Source organism: Cetorhinus maximus, chromosome 18 (assembly GCF_964194155.1).
Source record: "Cetorhinus maximus chromosome 18, sCetMax3.hap1.1, whole genome shotgun sequence".
NCBI classification, from domain to species: domain Eukaryota; kingdom Metazoa; phylum Chordata; class Chondrichthyes; order Lamniformes; family Cetorhinidae; genus Cetorhinus; species Cetorhinus maximus.
The window spans coordinates 9,075,939-9,102,525 of NC_135896.1; the positions used below are offsets into that span (position 1 = coordinate 9,075,939).

General features: G+C 45.4%; 1 protein-coding gene across 5 annotated transcripts in view; it reads right to left on the reverse strand.

Moving 5' to 3' along the window:
• Positions 1 to 26,587, reverse strand: part of nrxn3a (neurexin 3a) — a 1,687,706-nt gene that overhangs the window by 170,129 nt on the left and 1,490,990 nt on the right. For all 5 annotated transcript variants that reach the window (XM_078562071.1, XM_078562070.1, XM_078562069.1 and 2 more), the window contains one exon: positions 26,375 to 26,546. In XM_078562071.1, coding sequence (XP_078418197.1) covers positions 26,375 to 26,546 — 172 coding nt within the window. The remainder of the gene's footprint in view (positions 1 to 26,374; positions 26,547 to 26,587) is intronic.

Below are 26,587 nucleotides of genomic sequence, written 5' to 3' on the forward strand. Positions count from 1 at the left end.
GTCTCCATTGTTAGCACTCGCACTCTCTGAGTCAGAAAATCGTAGGTTCACAGGGACCTTAGCACAAAAATCTAGGCCGGCACTCGAGCGCACCACTGAGGGGGTGCGGCACTGTCAGAGGTCTCACCTATCGAGTGGGATGTGATGGATTTAAAAGATCCCATGACACTTGAGGAAAAGTAGAGGAGTTCTCCCTCGCGCCGAGGCCGATATTCACCCCTCAGTCAAACAGCACAAGTACAGATGATCTGATAATAACATCATTGCTGTTTGTGGGAGCTTGCTGTGCGTGCATTGGCTGCCACATTTCCTGCATTACCACAGTGACTAGGCTTCAAAAGTACTCAATAAGCTGTAAGGTGCTTTGGGACATCACGCGATAAATAAAGGTGCTATGTAAATGCAATGCCTTCTTTTGTTTACCAGTCAGGCAACACGTAGATACAAAAGCAGGAAGCCATGTGAAATATATGAACCATTATATATGAACCCAGCTGGGGTACTGTGTCCAATTCTGGGCACCACACTTTAGGTGGGAAGGTTTTGGAGAGAAGGCACAGAAGAGATTTCTGAGGATGGTTTCAGGGATGAGGGACCTCAGTTACTCAGATAGGCTGAAGAAGCTGACGCTGTTCCCCCTTTGCGCTGAGAAGACCAATGGGAGATTTGATAAGAGGTGTTCCAAACCAGTTCACGAAAAACTGTTTCCAACGGGGCAAAGGGGGCTGGCAAAAGAGGCAGAGGGGAAAGGAAATACTTTTAGATGTTACAAGTGGTTAGGATTTGGAAGGCACTGCCTGATAGGCTGGTGGTACACATTTAATCATAACTTTCAAAAAAAGAATTGGATAAATACTAGAAGGAGAAAAAATACAGGGCTTTGGGAGAGTGGGACTAACTGGATTGCCCTTTGAAAGGGATGGTGCAGATTTGATGGGCTGAATGGCCTCCTTCCATGTTGTACTATTCTAAGATCCTATAAACTTAATAGGGCTTTTTTTTCTATTCAATTATCTGTACATCACCCTTCTACCTCAGTCAATGTGCCACCCTTTACTCCTAAAGAGCAAAGTTGTTGCAGTTAGTCAGGGAGTGGCCTGGACGATTCTGGGTCTGGAGCCCAACTTTACAAAAAAAAACACTCACGCAAACTAAACTTGCTTTCTTTGGAGTAAGGGCTGAGAGAGGATGTGACAATCGGTTGATTGGACAATGCGGTCATTGACATTTAACGTAGACTGCGATTACAAAATGAGGCAAACACGAGCAAAGAGAAAGAGATGGTTTCACCTTTCATTTTATTATGTTTTAAATACTAAGTAAGCATAGTGTTCAATTGTTCTGTGTTTGATTACATCAGTCTGATAACTGATTGGTGCTTGATTGGTTAAGTCTGGGTGTTGACTCAGAGAAAAGTAAATGGACGCGCAGAAGCAAGAGGCTAAGAGCTGAAGCATGGAGTAGACATTTTAAAGCATTGTATAAAACTCTGTAAATAAGGTTCCTACACACTTAGAAACTATTGTCATCTCTGCATTACTCTCAGATAGAAAATACACAACAAACTGGTGAATATACAACAGTAAGATAACACAGGTTTCCAAATTCTGTTTGACTGTCATAACTCTCAAGGGAAATGAGTGTGGGAGAGACGGAAGTGGGCAAAACTGGAGATGCTAATCAGCAGCTGTTGAAGACAGTGGGGATAAAAAAAAGTCTGTTGATTCACTATGACCCCATTTCGCTAGATTTGACGCTAGATAGACCAATTGCAATCTTCGGGATGAAGGGAGAAAGAGTAGGAATTGCTAACCCAAGAGGGGACCAGCAGCAATGGAAAAACATCAGTTGTGACAAGAGTAAAGAAATTCGACAGAGCGACACAGGGCAAATGTGACAGGGCTAGGGGGTCAATAGGGACTGAGAGAGAGAGAGCCAGGAAGCAAACCTGACAGCCAGGGACAAACAGCAGAAAGAGACCGGGGTTGGAAAACAATCAGACTCACAGCCTTTTAACATATTAAACATCCTCATGTGTCCCCTTAATGAAATGAAATCGCCATTCATGCTCTCGTCATTTTATTTTGCAATGTCTCCTGGCGCAGAATGCACTTTGCAGAAAGGTGACAAACTGGAACGAGCGGTGTGCGGAGACACAGAGAGGTTGGCAGCAGGAGCTGCTCAAATCCACCGATGGGCTCAGGAGGTCAGAACGCTGGGCTGCAGTTCCCCGGCCAATGATTGCCGTGAACTCCAGAGAGACAAACAGCTCACGAAGAGGTTGGTGTGTTCGCCAAGTGCACACATCACTGGATGTCTCAGGACTATCGCCTTTTCCCTGGACTGCAGGTTAACCCATGCCGCCTCAGAATGGTTCAGAAGGGATCTTCATCTCAATCTGCGTCCACATTAGCCAAGGCTGAATGCTCCAGGCTTTGAATCCTGCAGGTCTACTAGCTGTGGCTCAGTGTAACAGGCTGCGAGTTCAAGACCCACTTCAGAGACTTGATGACCGGTGCCGGTATAAAGGGAATGCTGCACTGTCACAGGCACCGACTGTCAGGTGTGACGTTAAACCAAGGTCTTACCTGCTCTCTTGGAAGAATGCAAAAGATCCCATGGCATTATGTTGAACAGGGGCAGGGGAGTTCTCTCCCTGGTGGCCTGGCCAATATTTACCCCTCCACCAACATCACTAAAACAGATTATCTGGACATTTATCACATTGCTGCTTTTGGGATCTTGCCGTGCACAGATTGGCTGCTGTGTTTTCCTTCTTCACAGCGATGACTGCGGTTCAACAGTACTTCACTGGCTGTGAAGCACTTTGGCACGCTCTGAGGTCATGAAAGGCGCTATGTAAATGTAAGCCCTTTGGCTAAAGGACGCTTGTCGAACAAGCCAGTTATTTGCTTATGCTTTGGACATTGATTGGAGCAGCTGAACAGAAAGCAATCTATTTGCTGGGTGATCGTTCTCATTACGCTTCTTAGTTATCCAGCACCTGCAGCGCCACAGCTGATATTTGTTTTTTCCCGAAGAACGGTTTCTGTTGCCAGAACGTGGTTCTTGGAGTTTTCAGCTGGTTGGCTGGGAGGAGGAGAACAGCGGGGGGTGGGGGGTGGGGGGAAGGAGGGACGTGAGGGACACCCAATATCAGCCGATTCCAACTGGGCATTTAACAAAATCGCAAATTGAGCCAAGGGGCCAGAGCAAGGCTGAATAAAGTCAGAAGGATGGAAAAGCCAATCAGTCTGAGCCATTAAATACTTGGAAAGGTGAGAAAGTTTGCAGGGCTATGGGGAAAGAGCGGGGGCTTGGGGGGGTGGGGGTGGGGGTGGGGGAAAGGTGTGGGTGGCGTGAGGACGTATTGGACAGCTCTTCCAAAGAGCTGTCACAGGCCGGATGGGCTGAATGGACTATTTCTATGATTCTAACTCATAGCCGTTAGGTACAAGAACGAGACATTTCTGTAGCACCTTCCGCAATCTCAAAACGCCCCAAAAGTGCTTTATACAGCCATTGTTTTTTAAGATTAGTCACCGCGGTGGCGCGCAAAACGAATTTTGCGCGCAGCAAGCTCCCACAAACAGCAAAGCAGTCATGACTATATAATCAGCGTTTTTGGTGGCGTTGGCTGGGAATTAAATATTGGCCAGGACACCGGGGAGAACTGGCGCTCTTTTTCCAAATAGTGACTAGCCCAGGAGGAGAAGAACAGTCCGGGCCTGTGCTCTTGTTTCCCGGTTTTTACTGATGTTCCATTTCAAGCTATACAAGACCAGTTCGGACCGGTATTCTTATTTCCTCGTTTTTTTAACTGTTTTTTTTTTGGCTTCTAGAGGGGATCTTCCATGCCCTCCTGAGGGGGCAGGCAGGGCCTCCGTTTAACATCTCATTCAGAAGACAATCAAAGAGGTCGCTATTTTCTGCACCGTGTGTTGTCCAGGTTCCTACACCCGCTGCTTGTGCTGCCTGTCTTAAATGTCTGGAGGGGCGGTTTTCCTAACAAGCCCGGCCACTGCAGCCGAGGCTCAGTCTGACATTAATAAAGCCCGTAAATAAATAACCAGAGCGTGCTGACACTGTCATTCTAATGGACTAAAAGCGGAAGAGGGTTGAACAGGTAGATGCATTTTTGTGTGCCTAAAATGACTGAAGGAAATGGCAGAGAGCCAACACTGGGAGTAAACAGCTCCAACAGACTCAGGGCTTGAAATGAATAATGGACAGGTGGTTGGAGGTCTGCTGCTTCTCTGTTGAGCCAGAAGATTTATTCTCCTTCAAATTTGTTTTGAGGAAATGCGGCCCTGCTGGCTCCGGCCTCCGGCCTGTCGGACCTGTCTCGAATCACCCTGCCCGTCCCCACCACAAGGATATTTGAGCTTGCTGTCATGGGAGAGAAGGGCAGGGAGAGTTTTTAAGGAGCAGGCCAGAAGTGTGCGCTCACAAAGACCTGGAGCACTGTGGTCTGACGCTAAGAATGTTTGGAACAGGGGGGGCCCCACTCAGCCCTTTGAGCTTGCTCCACCAGGCCTACACTGGCTCCTGGCCCGGCAACGCCTCGATTTTAACATCCTCACCCTTGTTTTCAAATCCCTCCACAGCCTGGCCTGTCCCTATCTCTGTAACCTTCCCCGGCCCCACATCCCTCAGCTCTCTGCGCCGCTCCGATTCCAGCCTCGCTGGCACATCTCTGATTCTCTTCACTCCACCATTGGTGGTCACGTTGCTGCCAAGGACTTAAATCATGGAATTCCCTCTCGAAACCTTCCCGTCTCCCTGCTTCCCTTTCCTCCTACCTCTTTGACGAAGCTTTTAGTCACATGTCCTCGTGTCTCTTTATGTGGCACAGTGTGAAATTTTGTTTGATGATACTTCAGTGAAATACCTTGGAATGTTTTACTACGTTTTAAGCATTTAGATGGGAACACCACCACTTGGAAGTTCCCCTCCAAGTCACTCACCATCCTGACTTGGAAATATATCGCCGTTCCTTCACTGTCACTGGGTCAAAATCCTGGAACTCCCTCCCTAACAGCACTGTGGGTGTACCTAACCACAGCGGCTCAAGAAGGCAGCTCACCACCACCTTCTCAATAATTTATTATTTTATTAATATTAATAAATCTTCCTTGAAAACTGAGGCATATTTCTGTAGTGGCTCTGATGGCCCAGTAGTTCTCAGTTGGAGGATTTCAGTCCATTCCAATTTAATTTCTTTTAGCCAGTTTCTTTCGAGCTGACTAGGTCCGTCGCCGACCACTACCATCAAGGGTAATCTCACTGTTTGACCTTCATAGTGCACTGTGGCTTTACATGCGCCCTTGACCTGTATGTCTTCTCCTGTGTAAATTGTTCATTTTGCATCAGTTTCTTCTAATGATTCAGGTATTTGAACATATGCTCATCAATCACCATAGTGGCTGCTCCGGTATCCACTTCCGGTCTGAGAGGCTTCTCATTCACTCTCACGGTTACATAGATAGGCCCCGTCCTTCCTACCTTTTAAACGATATGGCGAATAGATATCAGCATCTATTACTTCAGGCTTTCCAACGCTGGGTCCTTGCTTTTGCCTGAAAGCCTGCCTGGTTCTATCTTTACAATGTCTCATGAGGCGTCCATTTTGAAGGCAGGAGAAACATTCGATCTTTTTAAACTGCTTTTCACGACAGGGTTGTCTGCTTCCGCCTCTGTTCACTATTACGCCATGTTTTTGCTGCTAAGTTTCCCCTTTTTAGTTTGTCTGCAAGCAGTGGCTGCTCCCCGCTCCGGAACAAAGCTTTGCACTTTCCCGCTCTTTTTGGTTGAGGCTCCCCGCCCCAACATGGAGGACGGCGCCATCTTGCGCCCCTCGAATGGCTTCTGAGCCTCGCACTGCACCCCTTCCATTGCCAAAGCGATTTCCAACGCCTTCTGAAAGCCGAGATTTGCTTCAGCCAACAATCTCTTCTGAATCGGATTTTCGTTTATACCGCACACCAAACGATCTCTCAGCCCATCGTTGATCGATGCACCTAACTCGCAACATTCAGTTAATTGCTTGAGACTGGCCACATAACAGGCAACTGTCTCCCCCGCGGCTTTGTTCCTTGAGTTAAAATCTAAGCCGTTGCATCGTCACCGGTGGCTTGGGCTGGTAATGATTGTTTACCAGGTTCACTAAGTCATCAAAACTTTTCTGGTCGGGGGCACTGGGCGCCAGCCAACAGGTTCCGAGTTAGTCTGTACGTCTCACTCCCACAGGTGGACGGAAGAAGCACGTGCCTCTTCTCCTCCCCCGTCATTCGCCTGGAAGGAGAACGCGAGACGTTCGACATGGTGAGGCCTCTCTTCCGAGGTTGGACTGACAGGCTCCACTCTCCCAAATTGCAGCGTGCTGTGATGGAGACCACTCCGACGCTCAGAGGGAAACTTTCTTTTACTCACAGCTACCGTGCGAGGTACGGCCTGATTCCAGTTCTTCTGGGTCCCTTCGTTTTTTTTCGCGCTTTTTAACCTAGTTTTTTTCCGTGGTTTTTTTTTTTGTACTTTTACTCTCGTCGCCAGTTTGCTGGACCCAGTGCCCTTGGTTTGTTGGGGCTAAAGGGTCCGCGTTACACCCTTGTTTCGGGGTGACCGAGTTGGGGCAGAGACAGAAAACATCCGGAGATCGTTGTTAAAACAAACACAAGCTGTTTATTTACAGACTAAACTCTGCAGCTTCATTTCTGTGCTCACAACACAAAACTCTGTCTTCACTCATCAGTGACTAACTCAAGACTCTCCCACAGACAGGTAGCCTGCGTTACTCTGGTATTGGATACTAAGATCATGTGACCTTACATTACAATACTTGTCTAAAAGGTATATTATACCTCAGATTACTACAGTTGCTCTTGCAGCTATAGAACCAGCACAGACACGGTGGGCTGAATGTTTCTATCTGTTCTCCTCAGTCCTGAGAACACTGAGGCCAAATTGTAAGGCCCCAAATTGGGATCATCTGTCCTATCTGTGTAATTCTGTGCTCCACTGGTTAGAAAATGGACCCACTGAGCTACTGAGAGAGCCTTTCTGTTTCTGTAACCTAGCTGGATGTTCACGCTTAAGCTGATCGACCGTATTTTCCCTCTTGGGCTACTCAACCTCGATTAAATGGCCTAATTTTGGGGGGTGCGGGAGAGAGTGCTTGGTGAGTGCCACATGTTTGCAAAGCATCCACACGGAAATGCGAACAATTTTTGTCATTCAGATTTGCATTTCAAAGAAGTCTCCGTGCAGCTTGTCACCAATGTCTGGTGCACTGGGGACGTGGGTTAACGTGCCCCAGTCTGGATCGTAAGCCAAAGGAACTAAATTGAAGGGAGGAATAAAAACCTCCGTTTGGCTTAAATAATTGTTAAGATGGCTGCCGAGCGCGAATGCATCATATATTTTTTTTGTAGCAGCGAAGGCTTCAACAGAAGCAGAGCTGTTGTCACTACATTCTGCGCGACAGTCGTGTTGCCTGCCCTCCAGGGTTATCCAGGAGTCTCCAGGAATGGGAGGAGGCCATTCAGCCCCTTGAGTCTGTTCCACCGTTCAGTTAGTTCATGGTTGATCTGATCTTCATCTTATCTGTTCGCCTTGGTTCCCTAACCCTTAATACCTCGGCCTATCAAAAATCTATCACTCTCAGTTTTGCACCTTCAACATAGTAAAATGTCCAAAAAGGCGTTTCACAGGAGCCCTTATCAAACAAAGAATTTGACACCGAACCACAAAAAAGATAAAAGGACAAATGACCAAGGGCATTGTCAAAGAAATAGGTTTTAAGGAGCATCTTAAAAGAAGGAGAGAGAGATTGGGAAGTGAGAGAATTCCAGAGTTTATAATCCAGGCAGCTGAGGGCATTCCTGCCAATGGAGGAGTGATTAAAATCGGGGATTCTCAAGAGGCCAGAATTGGGGGAGCGCAGAGATCTCGGAGGGTTGTAGAGATGGAGGAGGTTACAGAGGTAGGGAGGGGTGGGTCCATTTGCTTACTTAGAAGCAATGAAGCCAATTCTAGCATCCCTGCTGTCACCTACTAGACTGCTACAATGAGCAGAGATTAGCGATTCAGCCTAGAACCTACCTGATCCATAATAAATCAGTACCACCTCGGGCAGTACTGAGTCACTGGGCAAGAGAAATCATCATTTTAGTGTTTATTTCAGTGCATCTGCTAAATAACAAACAAAATCAGAGAGACAAGTTTCCTTGGATCGGCAATAGACTGAAAGGTAATGACTTCCAAACCTGAAGCGTGAGCGAGAGAAAGACACTGCATCACTTGAAAATTCTCAATTAGTGTTTGGGAAACAGAGGGGTGAAGATGTGAGGAGAGGTGAATTTTATTTATATATGTAGGAACTCAGTAATGATGAGTTTCCCTCTGGGATTCCTTAATGCCAGTCACTCAGGCAGATGAACCTATCCACACATTGACGAACTGGAATTTGCTGAATAGATCACCATTATTCTGTGTGAATGACAGTCCTTTAGACAAGAAATCTTGCTAACTTGAGGGGGACAAAGAAAAAGAACATCTGGAAAGTCAAGAGTGTCACCTTATCATACTCCATAACTGAGTGTTCCATTGACAAGCTTTTAATACCCAAGGTTGGAATCATTCAACCTACTTTTGCTTTGCTTTTATTTCATTCTATCTCTTACACTTGGTGTTATGTACCTCAGCCATTTAACATAGTTGAGTGTCAGACGTGGCAGTATGCTCAATCTCCAGGACCAAGTTCACAGGTTGAAGTCCCACTCCACCAGCACATAACCGTGGTTGAGACCAGGTGGTCCATACTTGGGGGTGTTCCCATGAGAACATACGAAATAGGAGCACGAGCAGGTCATTGAGCCCTTCGAGCCTGTCCCACCACTCAATGAGATCATGGTGGATCTCGTGCAACAGTTAAGTATTCCTGCCCTATTCCCTTAATATCCAAAAAATAATCGGTCAGTCTTAAACATACTCAATGGCTGAGCAACCACTCCTCTCTGAGGGAGAGAATTCCAAAGATGCACAGCCCTTGGAGTGAAGACATTTCTCCTCATCTCAGCCCTAAGTGGCTGATCCCTTAATCTGAGGCTGTGCCCCTGTGTTCTAGATTCCACAGCAGGGAGGGAAGCTTCAAGCCCGAAAGGATTTGACATGTTTCAATGGTATCAACTCTCATTCTATAAAGATGTGTGGAATCAGTCCAAGGAACTGCATTCCTTCAAAGGCAAGTTTACCTTAGTCATGACTCTTAGTCTTGGAGACCATACTGCACACACCCCTCCTCCAGGTGTAGTCTCTGACAATTGTAATGAGACTCCTTTAACTCTTGTACTCCAAACCTTTTGTAAAAAAAAAGGCTTTGCCTTCCTAATTGCTTGCTGTACCTGTATGCTAACTTTCTGAGAGTCATGTGCAAGGTGTCCCATCTTCCCCAGTTACCAACCATGCCTGCTGAAACAATTTATCCTTATTGGTTCTATCAAAACCCCTCATAATTCTGCTCACCTCTGATCTCTTAACCTTCCCTGGTCAAAGGAGAACAAAGTATCTTAGCCAGTGAGGCAAAGCCTCATTTTGGAACATTAAAACAGCATCAACAATGTGCATTCATATAGCGCCTTTAACATAGAAAATGCTCCAATGCGCTGCACACGAGCATTATGAACCAAAATTTAACATCAAGGACCTGAGGAGGTATTGAGACAGGTGACCAAATGCTTGACCAAAGAGGTAGGCTTTAAGAAGGGGACGAGAGAGTCGGAAGGGTTTTGAGAAGGAATTCCAGAGGTCAGGGTCTTGGCAGCAGAAAGCCCAGCCAACAGAGAAAACTGGGGATGTGCGAGAGGTGAGAATTGGAGAGCACAGAGATCTCGGAGGGTGTTAGGACCGGAAGAGGTTACGGAGATAAAGAGCGGCAAGGCCACAGCACGGAGAGGGATTTGAAAGCAAATAAATATTAAAATTTACGGCACATTTTAAGGCAGCAATCCCCCTTCTCCACATCCACTTCACTATTCTTGTACTACATGGGTGACATCAATAAGCTATCTTATCATCTTCAATGTATTCCTTATGTAAACAGCGCAAGCTTAACCTGTTACACATGTGCCATGTTCAAACAAGTCACTGAGCCAGCTGCACATATACGTTGAGAAGAAAACATTGTGTTTTCAGTTGATATCATGCAGAGGTGCGTTGTAAACAAAAGAGCAATGTTTTATTCAAGTTCAATTCTCAGAAATCTTTGAACAGCGATTCTCCCCCATGGCTAGCAGTAGGAAAAGAAAAAAAAACCCCGAGAGTCTTGTATATCAAACTGGCACAGCTGAACACAACACAGCAAGTAAATAAACACTTTAACATCTTGTACAAGGTCGCAGCATTGGAACGTGGTTCTGTTTGCTGCTGGGCAGTGCAAGGAGAGTGAAGACGGAAGCTGCACTCCATAATTAGCTGTGCTTCCCCTAGAGTAGAGCTCCCAGCTTCTTCTCCTCGCCGTTTCTTCATCAGTCCCTTTTAGCTTTTTCTCTCTATTGCCACCCGCTCACTACTCTATTTCATTATCTTTCTGTCTCCCATTTTATTCTTTATTTAGCGAGTGTAAATCCCCGAAGCCAGGCAATAGCCTCCTCATTTGCTGAGTTTAAGGTGATCAGCCCGCCACTTAGTCTGCAGAGGGGGTGCTCCTCGGTCATGTGCAATATTGTTTGTGTCTTTCCACAAGTACATAAGGAGTTTGTATTGTGGCCCCAACAGTGGATGTTTGCGGCACAGGGGCCCTGGCCTATCCTGAACCTATTTAGCAAGGACCACTGTCGCTGTGGTAGTTCAAAACCTGCCATTCGACAGATGGGGTTTGACACAAGGAACTTGTTAGTGATTTCCGGTGTTTCCTATTCCTTGATCCAAAGGATGTTGGCTGGTAGATCTTGCTCAGGAAGGGTGCTCCACACGCGTCACCAACATGGAAGACGGGCAGTAGGTGGGTCTGCAATTTACTACAGTCCATTGATTCTTTCATTGCTCTGTCCCTCTATCATCGTGTACCCAGCGTACAAACACTCTCCCTGCTCTATGCCTTCTTCTGTCCCCCTCCATGTCTTAATCCACCATCTATTCCGGGTGTCATGAGATAAGAGACTGGGGGTTATTTTTGCATTCCAGAATGATCGTGGAATAGTAAGCAGTTTCAGCAGATGAGAGTAGGGCCCGACAATCCCTTATAAAGGTCCAGCCAGATATGGCAGCGAATAGCCAAACCAGTTGTCTGCCATATCCTCTCAAGTCTTTGTCCCTTGGACTTAAGAGGCTGGAGATAAGGACCATACCAAGGGGCTGACCAGGGTGAGAGATCATGGCATTGAACATGGAGATGAGAGTGCAGATGAACAGATTGGTAGCTGCAGAAATGTTGAGGTGAACAGAGGGCCAAAGGTTAGATCGTTGGGATTTTGAATGCGTAAGGGAATTAGGGGAGAGTTTTTTCCAGGACGGATACAGAAGGAAGAAAGGTTGGGAAGGGGAAGGAAGGTGTGGATGGAGAGTAATTCAAGTGATCAGAGATGGTCTTATCTGTGATTGATACTGAAAGAGTGGGGCATGGGGGAGGTGGTGGAGGGGGGAAGCTGGTCATGTGAGGGAGATTCGGAAAGTTAAAGAGAAAGGACAAGGCAATAGTGCAGAGCATGGGGTAGTGGTGCTGGTAATGATAGCCAGAGCATAACAGGAAAGGACAGAATGTACAAACATAAGAGTGCACCAGCAAATAAGGTCAGAGTATGGAAAAATGGTAAAAAGACAGAATTAAAAGCACTTTACCTGAATGCGTGCAGCATTCGTAATAAGATGGATGATTGATAGCACAAATAGAAATAAATAAGTATGATATGATAGCCATTAGAGAGACATGGTTGCAAAGTGACCATGGCTGGACCTGAATATTCAAGTGTATTTGACATTTTGGAAGAACACTAGGAAAGGAAAAGGGGGTGGGGTAATTCTGTTAATAAAGGATGAGATCAGCTCAATATTGAGAAATGATGTTGGTTCAGAGGGTCAAAATGTACAGTTGTACAATTTGCACAGTTTGGGTGCAGATAAAAAATAGCAAAGGAAGAAGTCACTGGTAGTTGTTGTTTTTTAAGCCCCTTGAAAGTAGCTGCACTGTAGGACAGACTTTAAATTGAGAAATAATGGGGGCTTGTAAGAAAGGTACTGCAATAATCATAGGAGATTTTAATCTTCACATAGATTGGATGAATCAAATTGGCAGACATAGCCTGGAGGATGAGTTCATAGAATGTATATTCGGGACAGTTTCTTAGGACAATACTTTCTGGAACCAACCAGGGAACAAGCTATTTTAGACCTGGTAATTTGCAATGAGATAGGATTAATTAATAACCTTATAGTAAAGGAACCTCTAGGTAAGAGTGAACATAACATGTAGAATTTCATATTCAATTTGAGGGTGAGAAATTTGGGTTTGAAACTAGCGTCTTAAATTTAAATAAAGGCAATTTCAAGGATATGAAGGCTGATTTGGCTGAAGTGGAATAATAAAATAGATTAAAAGGTAAGACAGTAGAAAAGCATTGGCAGACATTTAAGGAGATATTTCATAACTCTGAACAAAGATATATTCCATTGCAAAAGAAAGATGCTAGGATAGGATGCACCATCTGTAGCTAATTAAAGAAGTTAAGGATGGTATCAAATTGAAAGAAAAGATGTACAATGCTGCAAAGATTAGTGATAGCCCAGAGGATTGGGAACACTTTAGAAACCAGCAAAGGATAATTAAAAAAGAGAGGAACTGTACTCTGAGAAAAAACCTAGCAAGAAATATAAAAAGACAATAGCTTCTATAAGTATATGAAAAGGGAGAGAGTAGCTAATGTAAGCATTGGTCCCTCAGAGGGTGAGACTGGGAAACTAATAATGGGAAACAAGGAGATGACAGAGACTTTGAGCGGGTATTTTATATCTTTATTCACAGTAGAAGACACAAAATGATCCCAAGAATAATAAAAAAATCAAGAGGCAAAAGAGAGGGAGGAATTTCAAATAATCACAATCACTGGAGAAAAAATACTAGGGAAACTAATGGGACTAAAGGCTGACAAGTCTCCTAGGCCTGATGGCCTGCATCCTGGGGTGTTAAACGAAGTGGCTACAGAGATAGTGGATACATTGGTTGTGATCTTCCGTAATTTCTTAGATTCTGGAAAAGTCCCACCAGACTGGGAAACCGTAAATGTCACTATAGGGTTCAAGAAAGCGAGGAGGCTGAAAGCAGGAAACTATCGGCCAGTTAGTCTAACTTCTGTCATTGGGGAAATGCTAATAATCCATAATTAAGGAGATAGTAGCGGGGCATTTAGAAAATCAGGGGAAAAGTTTTCCAGTTGGCGATCAGGGGTGGGGCCCGCTCGCCAACGCTTAAAATGACGCGGGGTGATGTTGGGCGGGCATCCCGGGGTCACCGCGCGTCATTTAGATTTTCAGTTCGGCAGGCGTGCAGCCGGGTTGGCTGTGTACCTGCCGAAATGTCAAAGGCCTATTGAGGCCTGTTAAGAACTAATTTAAACAGTTAAACCTTAAGGTTGGCGGGTGGTTGAATAGGGCCAGGCGGCCTTTGCATTTTTCATGGAACCTCATCCACGGGCGGGATGAGGTTTCATGAAGTGTTTATAAATTCAATAAAGATTATTTTAAAAATTCATTGGCATGCCCCAGCTCATGTGACACTGTCACATGGGGGGACATGGTTTTAAAAGTTTTTAATTACTTTATTTAGATGTTTAAAACTTAAACCTCTGTGCCTCAGGGAGATTTCTGCGCTCTTTCGCGCACATGTGCGAAAGAGCACAGGGAACCATTCAGGGAATTCCCTCCCCCACCCCCCGCCCACACAGAGACAGCTCAGCGCTTCCGGGTGTGCGTCACACTGGGTGGACCTTAATTTTCCTGCCCACGTAAAATGGCGGCGCAGACCTGATCGGGGGCACCGATTGGGCTCGCGCCCACCCCCGCACAAACCTCCCCCCCCCCCCCCCCCCACCACAACGGCGGGGGGGGGGGAAATTTCTGGCCCAGAACACAATCAGGAAGAGTCAACATCGTTTTGTGAAAGGGAAATCCTGTTTGACAAAATTTATTAGACTTCTTTGAGGATGTAACAAACAGGGCGGATAAAATGGGAACCGGTAGATGTCGTGTATTTGGATTTCCAAAAGTCATTTGATAAGGTGCCATATCAAAGGTTAATGCAGAAGATAAGAGCTCGCGGTGTTGAGTTGATATATTAGCACGGATAGAGGATTGGCTAACTAACATGAAACAGCGAATTGAGATAAATAGGTCATTTTCCGGTTATCAAACTGTAACTAGTGCAGTGCCACATGGATCACTGCTGGGGTCTCAACTATTAATGATCCATATTATTGACCTCGATGAATGAGCCAAATGCATTGTAGCACAAGTTGCTCGTGACACAAAGACAGGTAGGAGAGCAAGTTGTCATATGAAGAGTCTGCAAAGGGGTATGGATAGGTTAAGGGAGTGAGCAAGAATTTGGCAGATGGAGTAGAATGTGGGAAAATGCGAAGGTGTCCACTTTGGCAGGAAGGATAGAAAAACAGAATATGATTTAAAAGGAGAGAGACTGCAGAATGCTGCAGTGCAGAAGACCTGGGCTCCTTGTACATGAATCACAAAAAGTTAATATGCAGGTACAGCAAGTGACCAGGAAGGCAAATGGAATGTTGGCTTTTATTGCAAGGGAAATGGAGTATAAAAGTGGGGAAGACTTGCTACAGCTGGTACGGGGCATTGGTGACAGCGTACCTGGAGTACTGTCTATAGTTTTGGTTCATTAGGCTGATTCCTGGGATGAAGCGGCTGTTTTATGAGGAAAGGTTGAGCAGGTTGGGCCAATACTCAATAGAGTTTAGAAGAATGAGAGGTGATCTTATTGAAACGTAAGAGGTTTTCTGAGGGGGCTTGACAGGGTAGATACTGAGAGGGTGTTTCCCCTTGTGGGGGGGATCTAGAATTGGGGGCACCTTTTAAAAATAAAGGGTCTTCCATTTAATTTTTTTCTCAGAGGGTCATCAGTCTTTGGAATTCTCTTCCACAGAGATTGGAGGCCGGTCATTGAATATATTCAATGTAAACTAATTGTTTACTAGACTGATACCTGGAATGAGTGGGTTGTCTTGTGGGGAAAGGTTGGACAGACTGGGTTTGTTTCCACTGGAGTTTAGAAGAGTGAGGGGTGACTTGATTGAAGTATATAAGATCCTAAATGGTCTTGACAAGGTTGACGTGGAAAGGATGTTTTCTCTTGTGGGTGAGTCCAGAACCAGGGGGCACTGTTTTAAAATTAGGGGTTTCCCTTTTAAGACAGAGATGAGAAGAGTTTTTTCTCTCTCAGTGGATTGTGCAACTTTGGAACTCTCTGCCTCAGAAGGCGGTGGAGGTGGGGTCATTGAATATTTTTAAGGCAGAGGTAGATAGATTCTTGTTAGGCAAGAGGATCCAAGGTTATCGGGGATAGATGGGAATGTGGAATTTGAAACACAAACAGATCAGCCATGATCTTATTGAATGGTGGAGCAGGCTTGAGGGGCCGAATGGCCTACTTCTGCTCTTGGTTCATATGTTCATATTCAAAGCTGAGTTAGATTTTTGATCGACAGGGGTGTCAAAGTGGGGGGGGCAGGCAGGGAAAGTGGCATGAAGGCCACAATCAGATCAGCATGACCTTATCGAATGGTGGAGCAGACTCGTTGGGCCAAATGGCCTACCCCTGCTTCTATTTGCGGTGGTCTTGTGGGAGTAGCGAGATCATGTGAGATGGCAAGGTCAAGCGGCGCTCATGAGTATAGGTTGGAGAGTTTAGATGAAGGGAGAGATGAGATGGCAGTGGCAAGTGAGTGTTTCAGGATGATCGAATAAATAGAGCCACAATTAGGGCACATTGACTATCCTTCCCAGTCTGGTTATGTTTGACAAGAAGGAAAAGGATCCTGACAATCTGCAGCGCTGTGAGTTAACCATTGCCATTTTCTGTGCACGGACTCACAGCTCTGTAAGAAATTCTCCATTTTAACTGATCCTGGGGGAACAAAGCGGCGGGATTAAGGATCACAATAATGTTTTGTGACAGCACAACATGATCCATAAATTTCACGTATTCTGTTGATGAGAAGTAATCTGCCTTGAAATGGCCAATACTTTGAGTTTTGCAAAATAATGCATTATTGCATCCTTTTTTCCCAATGTGCGATTGCTCAGTAAGATTGCTTTGAATCTATAAAGCTTATAGTGGGAGATAAAATACACCTTTGAGCATTTTCTGTATCCTATGCATGATATGATCCATCTGTACAATGAGCAGCACCTCCATAATTACAGCAGTGAAATGCTAGATTGATCCAAGCAGAATCAATTTTGATTATATTACTTACAAGCAGAAACTCTATACTATCAGTCAGGAGTTTATCTATAAATAACCCAGTCTCACGCACAATGATACCTCCAGGCTGCTTGCTGGCTGCAGTTGAACTCATTCAAACATAAAATATTCTCACTGAATTGTCCAGATTTCGGGTGAGGATAAATAGGCAACTTTCCTGCTTACTCCAGCCACAGTTACCATACTTGCTCCCAACAAAAAAACCCTCCTAATTCATCCCCCACATAATAATCCATGCTATAACACAATCCATGTTACACTCTCACTAAGGTAATCCCTATATAGCTGCAGTGTAACAAGTCGCATGATTGCAGTTTCCGTTCTATCCATAGCCCCTGTAAAATTCCCATCACTGCAGGTATAGGAACAGGAAGAGGCCATTTAGCCCCTCAAGCTTCTTCTGTTATTCAGTCAGATCATGGTTGAATTACAATCTAACTCCGTATATCCACCTTTTCCCCCATATCCCTTAATACCTATGGTTGGCAAAAACTATCAATTCCAGTTTTAAAATTAACAATTGATCTAGCATCAATTGCCTTTTGTGGAAGAGAATTCCAAACCTCCAACACCCTATGAGTGAAGCAATGCTTCCTAATTTCACTCACAATATTCTTCCATTAAAATGCAGTCTCTGATCACTTTTCCCATTCAACTTCTTCAGCTTGTCATTTTAAGATTCCTGTTATATTCCAACTATCCCACTCTGTTACATTCCCACCATCCCACCCCCCCTGCTATATTCCCATTAATGCACTTCGTTATATTCCCTATACCCCCCTCCCTATTATATTTCCACTCTAGTTGATAATTAGATTGAAGGCGTGGGTGAAGAAATGGGGGATGAAGGGATAGTGGAATAGGGTAGGTAAATATGATCAGAGTTCTTTGCTTTGATGGAGGGTAAACACCAACATGGACTGGGTGGGCTGAATGGCCTTTGTATGTGCTGTAACTTCAAGGTATTCAAGCCATGTCGACTGTAGAGCCAGAATACAGCTAGAACATACCCTGCCCTCAGGGTACCCATACCCTGTCATGCGGGAGCTCACTGGATACTAACAATCCTGAGTGATTCTAGCTGTTCCCCTCACTACTTACCTGAGGGGCTGCTTCCCAAATGATAGTGACTCAGCTACTGTCCTTGATAGAGGTGGAGAATTTAACTTGGGGCTTTCTGAGCTTTTCTGATTTATACTTCTGATAAAATTTACAGCACAGAAACAGGCCATTCATCCCAACTGGACAATGCTGGTGTCAATGCTCCTCCTACCTTTCCTCATCCAACCCCCATCAGCATGATCGCAGTTTCTGTTATATCCATAGTCCCTGTAATATTCCCATCACCACAGTTATAGGAACAGGGAGAGGCCATTTAACCTTCAATCCCTTTCTCACTCACACATTCACCTAGTTTCCCCTGAAAGACATTTATGCAATTTGCCTCAACTAGTCTTTGTGGTAGCGAGTTCCCCATTCTATTCACTCTCTGGATTGCCGGACATACTGAGGCTCAGTAAGGAATGTGAAATGTGGCTGCAGCTGAAGGAAGGAGGTGGTTGCCACTGGTACAAAGTTGGCTTCCTTCAGGCCCTGAGCTTGTCTTCAATTAAGAAAGTACACACAGATTGAAAGGGGATCAAGGGATTAAACGCCATCAGAAAAGCCCCCCCACCCCCCACTCCCCGCGCCACCGGATAGCTAAACAATTGTCAGTGCCTGTGTTGAGATTGGCCTTCCACGGACCATTCTCACATAATGATGGCTGGCTCTCTTGCAAGTTCAGATCAATATGCTTTCAATATTTCGCATACAAACTTCATCTGTATTCAGCCTTGCCAGAACAGCAACAAAGCAAGGTTCAGGATCAGCAACAATGTTAATTGGAATCAGACATGCCAAGCCAATACCTTCCGATAACATTAGATAATTTAATTTCCAACCACCACCCCGCCCCCCACCCTCTCCAGTAAACACAGCTGATTTGCTTGTGTAACAATGCACTTTAAAGATGGATTCATCCTCCCGAGGATCAATATGCATGGGCAAGATGAATAGAATTGCTCTTAATTTCCTCCCTCCCCCGACCCCATTCAGTTTGTTGCCCTCCTCTCCAAAAGACTTCGACTCGTGGCTGAAGTGCTTTTGCGCCGGACGTGGTCATCCTTTGACATCTCACCCAGGTGGCTATTCCTCTTGTGTGCGGCTGCCCAAACTGACGTCTCAGTTGAACCTGTTCACCCAATGTTGGTGCACAGGCACCTCCCAGCAAGGGTCTGAAACCTCAGGAGTTTGTGTTGGCCCCCCAGCCTCTTGAACCTGCTCCGTCATTCATTGAGATCATGTCTGATTTGTCTCCTAACTCCATCCACATGCCCATAGACCCATATCCCTTGTCTAGATCAAATCTATCCATCTCAATTTTTTTTATGAATAACTGATCTGGCATCAATTGTTTATTTGTGAGAGGGAGTTCCACACTTCTACCACTCTTTCTATTTCTTAATTTCTCTCCCGAATGGCCTGACTCTGATTTTAAGGCGACGTCCTCTAGTCTGACACTCCCTTGATCAGCAGGGAAAGTTTCTCTCTATCTTACTGGTTCCTTCCAATAAAATCCTAAACAGCCAAATCAAATTGCCCTGTAACTCTCTAGGTTCCAGGGAATACAAAACCGTCTCATGTAATCTCCCTCATACTCTCACCTTCGCAGTCCTGGTAACATTCTGGTGAATCCATTCCATTTTTCTCCAGAAGTGCCAACGCCAACTCCTATTTTCTCCCTCTCCAAGGACAATTCTAGCGTCATCTACCGGCTTCCAAAGTGGAGATCCGATAACCCAACACAATCCATTCACCTCAGATGCCTTTGCAATCATCATTCCTCAGTCTGACCAACTAAACTAACGAGCGGGGCTTCTAACATGAGTTATAAGCCAAATGGGAACGGGAAGTGGCAGCTCTTGGCTGAGTCTCGTGTTTATCAAGATTTGGGTGTGTCTGGGGCAACAGCCTTTGCCGCTCAATAGCACCAAATCCCTGCAGGTAGAGGTTCAGCACCAGTTTATTTCTGAGAGGTACGAATATGGCAACGAGCATGAGCACTCATGGTGCACTTATCTCAAGTTTCATAGAAGGCTCCAAATACACAGGCTAACTACCCAGTCCATCACTAATAAAAAAATATATGTACTAGCACAGATCTATACTATGTCACATGGTGATGTAGTGGTAACATCACTGGACTAGTAATCCAGAGGCCCAGGCTAATGATCTGCGAACGTGGGTTCAAGTTCACGCAGTAGCTGGTAGAGTTTAAATTCAATTGTAAAGAAAAACACACCTGGAATGGTGGCTATGACAACTATCATCAATTGTCGGTAAAATAAACAATCTACCTGGTTCACTAACATCCTTTAGGAAAGGAAATCTGCCACCCTTACCCAGTCTGGCCTACATGTGACTCCAGATCCACAGCAATGTGGGTGACTCCTAACTGCTATCTGATATGACCAAGCTTGCCATTCAGTTCAAGGGCAATTAAGGATGGGCAACAAATGCTGGGCTTGGCAGCAATGCCCACATCCCATGAAAGAATAAACAAAAACTAACAGTTCGGAGGTTAATGGCACCCAATGTAACCTCTAAGCTGTTGGTTACAATGAAGCTGAATATCCCTGTTGATCTGCTTTATTTTTTTGTAATCGGATGTTGCTCCTTAAACACTGAGAATTACGAATCCCTCTTGCATGCCATACTTAACCGATCGATCGGTCGATTCTTCCCTTGGAAAAAAAAAATCACAAGCAAACTGCACTTTTACCCCCCGGGATTTCTGACCTCCCGAGGGGCGTGGGGAGAGGGGAAATTAAACTGATAAATACACCCAGCTGAAAACGGTCGTGTTTGCTCCGAGGCGCTGGCCTCGAAGAGTTTGCAAGCCTCATTAGTTTCTGACTAGAAGGCACCGTGACAGATATGACAGCATTTGTGAAACACATTTATAAGTAATATCGCTGAGAAGTGAGGGAGCTACTCCCTTCTCATCCCGCGCACCAACACCACCCCCCCCCCTCCCCACCCCCCGGAAGCCCCCCCATCCTGAAGCTTAAGAAAGAAAGGGTTTTGCAGGTGGGGATGTCCCTTTAAGAAGGCATCTGCCCTCCTCCGTGTGCTGGGCGAGCACTGGTTGGCAGTGACGCACGCTCCATGCCGAAGCAGCAATCAGCAGCTTGCAGAATCCCGGCAGGAGGCTGCCATCAGCAGCAGCAGGAGCTGAGGGGACTTGATTGTCGGAAGCTCAGTTCCTACTGAAAGGAGCTGAATGCCCCCATTGTCGTCCTTCTTTGTTATCACAGATAACCCTCAGTGGTTTCCTTTCAGTTCTTAAAAAAAAAACATTATCAGAAAGCCTTGACTTGAAAAGAACGCAGGACTTTCATTTCTATAGCGCCATTTATAGCCTCAGAATGTCCCAAAGTACTTCACAGCCAATGGTGTATTTTTTTGCAGTCTAGGCACTGCCATAATGCAGGGAAACGCGGCAGCCAATTAGTGCACAGCAAGCTCCCTCCAACAGGCAATGCCTCAACGACCAGATAACTTGTTTTTGGTGATGTTGGCTGGAATTCCCCCCCCCCCCCCCCCCCCTCACCACAGGCGGGATCTTCTATTCCGTCAAAGTCAATGGACATTTGACTGGACGTAGCAACCGCTCGGTACGTGGGGAACACCTGCTGCAGTGGGGCCAGAAAATCCCGGCTGTTCATTGAGAGGGAAATACTGGCCCAGGACACCAGGGAGAACTCCCCTGCTTTTCTCTGAAATAGTGCTACGGGAGTTTTTGTGTCCATCTGAGAGAGCAGAGTGGGGTTGGGGACCTTGGTTTAATATCTGACCCAAAATATGGCACCTCTGATTGTGCAGCATTGTCAGCCTGGGCAATGTGCTCACAAGACTCTGGAGCCCTTGACATATTCATGACTCAGAGGTGAGAGTACTACCCACTGAGCCACGGCGGACAATATGAGGCTTTCAGTTCCCAATTTTGGTTTGGTGGGTGCCTACTTCACCTCATGTGGGAATGACCTATACCGATCAAAAAATTAACTCTGACTGAGTCTAAGGCCGGAATTTTCCAGCAACCCCGGCGGTGGAGCAGGCGAGCCATTGAAATCCCTATTCATATTGGCAGACGGGAAGATCTCGCCAGCGTGAGGGGCTGGGAAATTCCAGCTGAAGAGTGGTTCCTCTTGTCTATGGGCTGTAAATTGGCAAGAGTAAGCTCAACTCAATTTGACTGAATGTGGCATCAAGGAGCTCTAGCAAAACTGGAGCCAATGGGAATTGGGGGGGAAAGCTCTCCGCTGGTTGGAGACATACCGAGCACAAAGGAAGATGGATGTGGCTGTTACAGGCCAATCATCTCAGTTCCAGGACATCAGTGCAGGAGTTCCTCAGGGTAGTGTCCAAGACCCCCAGCCTTCTTCAGCTGCTTCATCAATGACCTTCCTTCCATCATTAGGTCAGAAGGGGATGTTCACTGCAGCTTGGGGGCAGGAGGTGGCATAGTAATATTGTCACTGGACTAATAATCCAGAGACCCAGGGTCTAGGAACCCGGGTTCAAATCCCATCATGACAAATGGTGCAATTTGAATTCAATTTAAAAAAAATCTGGAATTAAATCTAATGGTGATCATGAAACCATTGTTGATAGTCAACAATGTAAAAGCCCACCTGGTTCACTAATATCCTTTAGGGAGGGAAATCTGTTAACCTTACCTGATCTACATGTGACTCCAGACCCACAGCAATGTGGGTAACTCTGAAATGGCCTCGCAAGCCATGCAGTTCTCAAGGGAAGGGCAATAAATGCTGGCCTAGCCAGCAATGTCCACACCCCATGAACAAGTATAAAAAAATACTGTTCAGCACCATTCGCAACTCCTCAGATGCTGAAGCAGTCTATTTTTAAAAATTCATTCACAGGATGTGGGCGTCACTGGTTGGGACAGCATTTATTGCCCATTTCCAGTTGCCCATGAGAAGGTGGTGGTGAGCTGTCTTCTTGAGCCACTGCAGTCCATGTGGTGTAGGTACACCCACAGTGCTGTTAGGGAGGGAGTTCCAGGATTTTGACCCAGTGACAGTGAAGGAACGGCGATATATTTCCAAGTCAGGATGGTGAGTGACTTGGAGGGGAAATTCCAGGTGGTGGTGTTCCCATCTATCTGCTGCCCTTGTCCTTCTAGATGGTAGTGGTTGTGGGTTTGAAAGGTGCTGTCAAAGGAGCCTTGGTGAGTTCCTGCAGTGCATCTTGTAGATGATACACACTGCTGCTACTGTGCGTCAGTGGTGGAGGGAGTAAGTGTTTGTAGATGTAGTGCTAATCAAGTGGGCTGCTTTGTCCTGGGTGGGGTCAAGCTTCTTGAGTGTTGTGGGAGCTGCACTCATCCAGACAAGTGGTGAATATTCCATCACACTCCTGACTTGTGCCTTGTTGATGGTGGACAGACTTTGGGGGGTCAGGAGGTGAGTTACTTGTCACGATTCCTGGCCTCTGACCTGCTTTTGTAGCCACCGTATATAAATGACTAGTCCAGTTCAGTTTCTGGTTAATGGTAACCCCCAGGATGTTGATAGTGGGGGATTCAGTGATGGTAATGCCATTGAACATCAAGGGGCGATGGTTGGATTCCCTCTTGTTGGAGATGATCATTGCCTGGCACTTGTGTGGTGCGAATGTTACTTGCCACTTGTCAGCCCAAGCCTGGATACTGTCCAGGTCTTGCTGCATTTGGACATGGACTGCTTCAATATCTGAGGAGTCACGAATGGTGCTGAACATTGTGCAATCATCAGCGAATATCCCCACTTCTGACCTTATGATGGAAGGGAGGTCATTGATGAAGCAGCTGAAGATGGTTGGGCCTAGGACATTTCCAAATGCAGCAAGACCTGGACAATATCCAGACTTGGGCTGACAACTGGCAAGTGACATTCATGCCACACAAGTGCCAGGCAATGACCATCTCCAACAAGAGAAAATCTAACCATCTCCCCATGACATTCAATGGCATTACCACTGCCAAATTCCCCCACTGTCAACATCCTGGGGGTTACCATTGACCAGAAATTGAACTGGGCTAGTCATATAAATACTATGGATACAATAGCAGGTCAGGGGCTAGGGAAGAAAATCTGCCATCCTTACCTGATCTGGCCTACATGTGATTCCAAAGCCACAGCAATTTGGTTGACTCTTAACTGCCCCCTGAAATGCAAGCCTCTCAGTTCAAGGGCAATTAGGGATGGGCAACAAATGCTGGCCTTACCAGCGACACCCACATCCCGTGAATGAATGAAAAAAAAGCTGGTGAGAGTGGCTCATGAGAACACACAATGAGAGATCAAGAATCTTTAGCCGCTCACGATTTTTCTTCTAAGTCAGTAACTTTAAACTACTATTTTGCAACCGCAGAAATCTTAAAAGAGTAGTGATTGCATGTGAAACTTTGCTGTAACTGTAATCTCTAACTATAAGAGCCAAGGAGGTTGCTGGCACAAACATGAGAGATGCTGACCTTCCACCCATCCAAGGCCTGTGCTCCGATTCAGCTGAAGCTACTGTGTCAACAATCTTCTCAATCTGTAAGGGTCCTAGGTTGTGCAGTAGGTCAGTCTTAGTGCAGTTCATTGTGATTGAGAGGCAACAGTACAAAGCTGCCCCTAATCCCACACAAAATTGGCTGAGATGGGGAACGCAGAAAGGTTACGCTGGCTTTCTTTGAGGTTGATGCTGAGGTATACTGCAGCAGAAACAGGTTTATTCTGCGTCTAACTGCACTGTACTTGACCTTGCTGGTGCCCGAAGCATACATACTCATTACTCAGCAAGAAAATCCCTCACCTTGATGGAAAAGAAAATGAGACACCTTTTTTTGAAAATCACCAGCTACTTGTTTTTGTATGAAATTGGAATTTTTCTTCATCAATTTAGATTGCTTCTGTCTTCCCTCACTTTGTGCCTGGCATCATTTCCTGAACCAAGCTGTTACCGAGCCTCCTCTACTGGCTTCAGAAGAGACCTTCCCTACCCTATTTCAAATGACATGATGCTATCAACTATCCAGTGTCAACCCACATAAGGACATAAGAACTAGGAGCAGGAGTCAGCCATTTATCCCCCTTGAACCTGCTCCATCATTCAGTAAGATCAGGGTTGATCTGATTGTGGCTTTTTCCTGCCTGAACCCATAGCCCTTGATTCCCTTGTATATCAAAAATCTGTCCAACTCATTGAATATATTCAATGACCCAGCCTCCAATACTCTCTGGAGTAGAAAATTCCAAAGATTTAGTTACTCTCTGAGAGAAGAAATTCCTCCCCTTCTCCATCCCAAATAGGAGACCCCTTATTTTGAAACTGTGCCCCCTAGTTCCAGATTCCCCCACAAGGGGAAATGTCTTCTCAGCATCCACCCTGGTCAAGCCCCTTCAGAATCTCTTATGTTTCATTCTCATTCTTCTAAACTCCAATGACTATTGGTCCAACCTGCTTAACCTTTCCTCATAAGACAAAACCCTTCATCCCAGGAATCAGCCTAGTGAACCTTCTCTGCACTGCCTCCAATGCAAGTATGTCCCTCCTTAAGTAAGGAGACCAAAACTGTTCACTGCAGACAAACCAGAGACAGCAGCACAGTAGTTATGTTACTGGGCTAATAATCCAGAGGATTGGATGAATGATCCAGTGACCTAAATTCAAATCCCGCCATGGCAGCGGGGGAATTGCATTCCGTTAAGCAAATTAATCTGGATTTTTAAAAAAAAAAATCTAGTTTCAGTAATAGTGACCATGTTGTAAAAACCTATTTGGTTCTTTTAGGGAAGGAAATCTGCCAAATTTACCCAGGCTGGTGTGACATATATCCCCAGGCCCACAGCAATCTGGCCGAACACCCACTGAAATGGCTTAGTGACTTACTCAGTTGGGCCAAAGTGCTGCACATGCATCAGTTCAGGAAGAGGCCTCATGTGCCGGTGGAGATGGGAAATATGGGCCTCATGAGAAGGAAGAAGAATAAAGCAAAATCTCAATATGTGCCAAATCCCAGGTATAGTGGTCGGCACGTTACCAACATGCGAGCAACAGTGCCACCAGGCTAGCCAGTTGCTAACGTATAGATGGACATGTTTGGACTTGGTCTTGGATATGGATGGTCTTCAGGGAGCATCAGAATTAGTTGTTATCATTTTATAAGACCAAGTAGTCAGCTCAGATTTTATTTAACTTAATTATTCACAACTGCCTGCTGGCATTTCTCTGCCAGATCTTTCGCCTCAACACCATTAAATACTGGCATTGTGAGGCCTATGTTAATGATATGTTAATTGTATTGTTTGGATATTGAGGTGATGGGCATTGTTTAATTAAGCACATTGAGCACTTATAAAGAGAGACTGCTGGGACGCTGGGTTAGTGGTAGAGGCTGGCATGTGTAACACTGCATTTCACCATATTTCACCATCTGACTTGGAATCCCTTTATCACCCTATACATCCGTTCTACTACATTCATAGCACAGAAACAGGCCATTTGGCTGAATTGGTCCATGCTTGTGTTTATATTCCACACAAGCCTCCTCCTATCTTTCTTCCTTTTACCCTATGTGCTTATTTAGCTTCCCATTATGATTATTTGCCTCAAGTACTTCATGTGTTAGTGAATTCCATATTCCCGCCAGTCTATCCTTTGAAATTTGACTTGGCATGCCTGTTACAACCTTACTGTTTTACAACACAGTTCCAAAGTTTCCAATCTCTGCTACTTTCCTCAGAACAGTGTAAGGATAGACGAGACAATAACACTCACCTGTCGGATAGAATTCATTTACGGCCCAGTTGTCCACCTGTAGGGTTGCGTTGCCTCCATTCCTGGTAAAACGTACCAAATGGTAATTCCCATCATTCACCACGTTGCTGGTTTCCTTGATGACGATGTCATCTGTCCCAACGTTAAAAACGACGCTAATCTTGCCTTGTTCCTGTAAAGCATATTAAAAATTTTCTATTAGCCTGGCTTTTC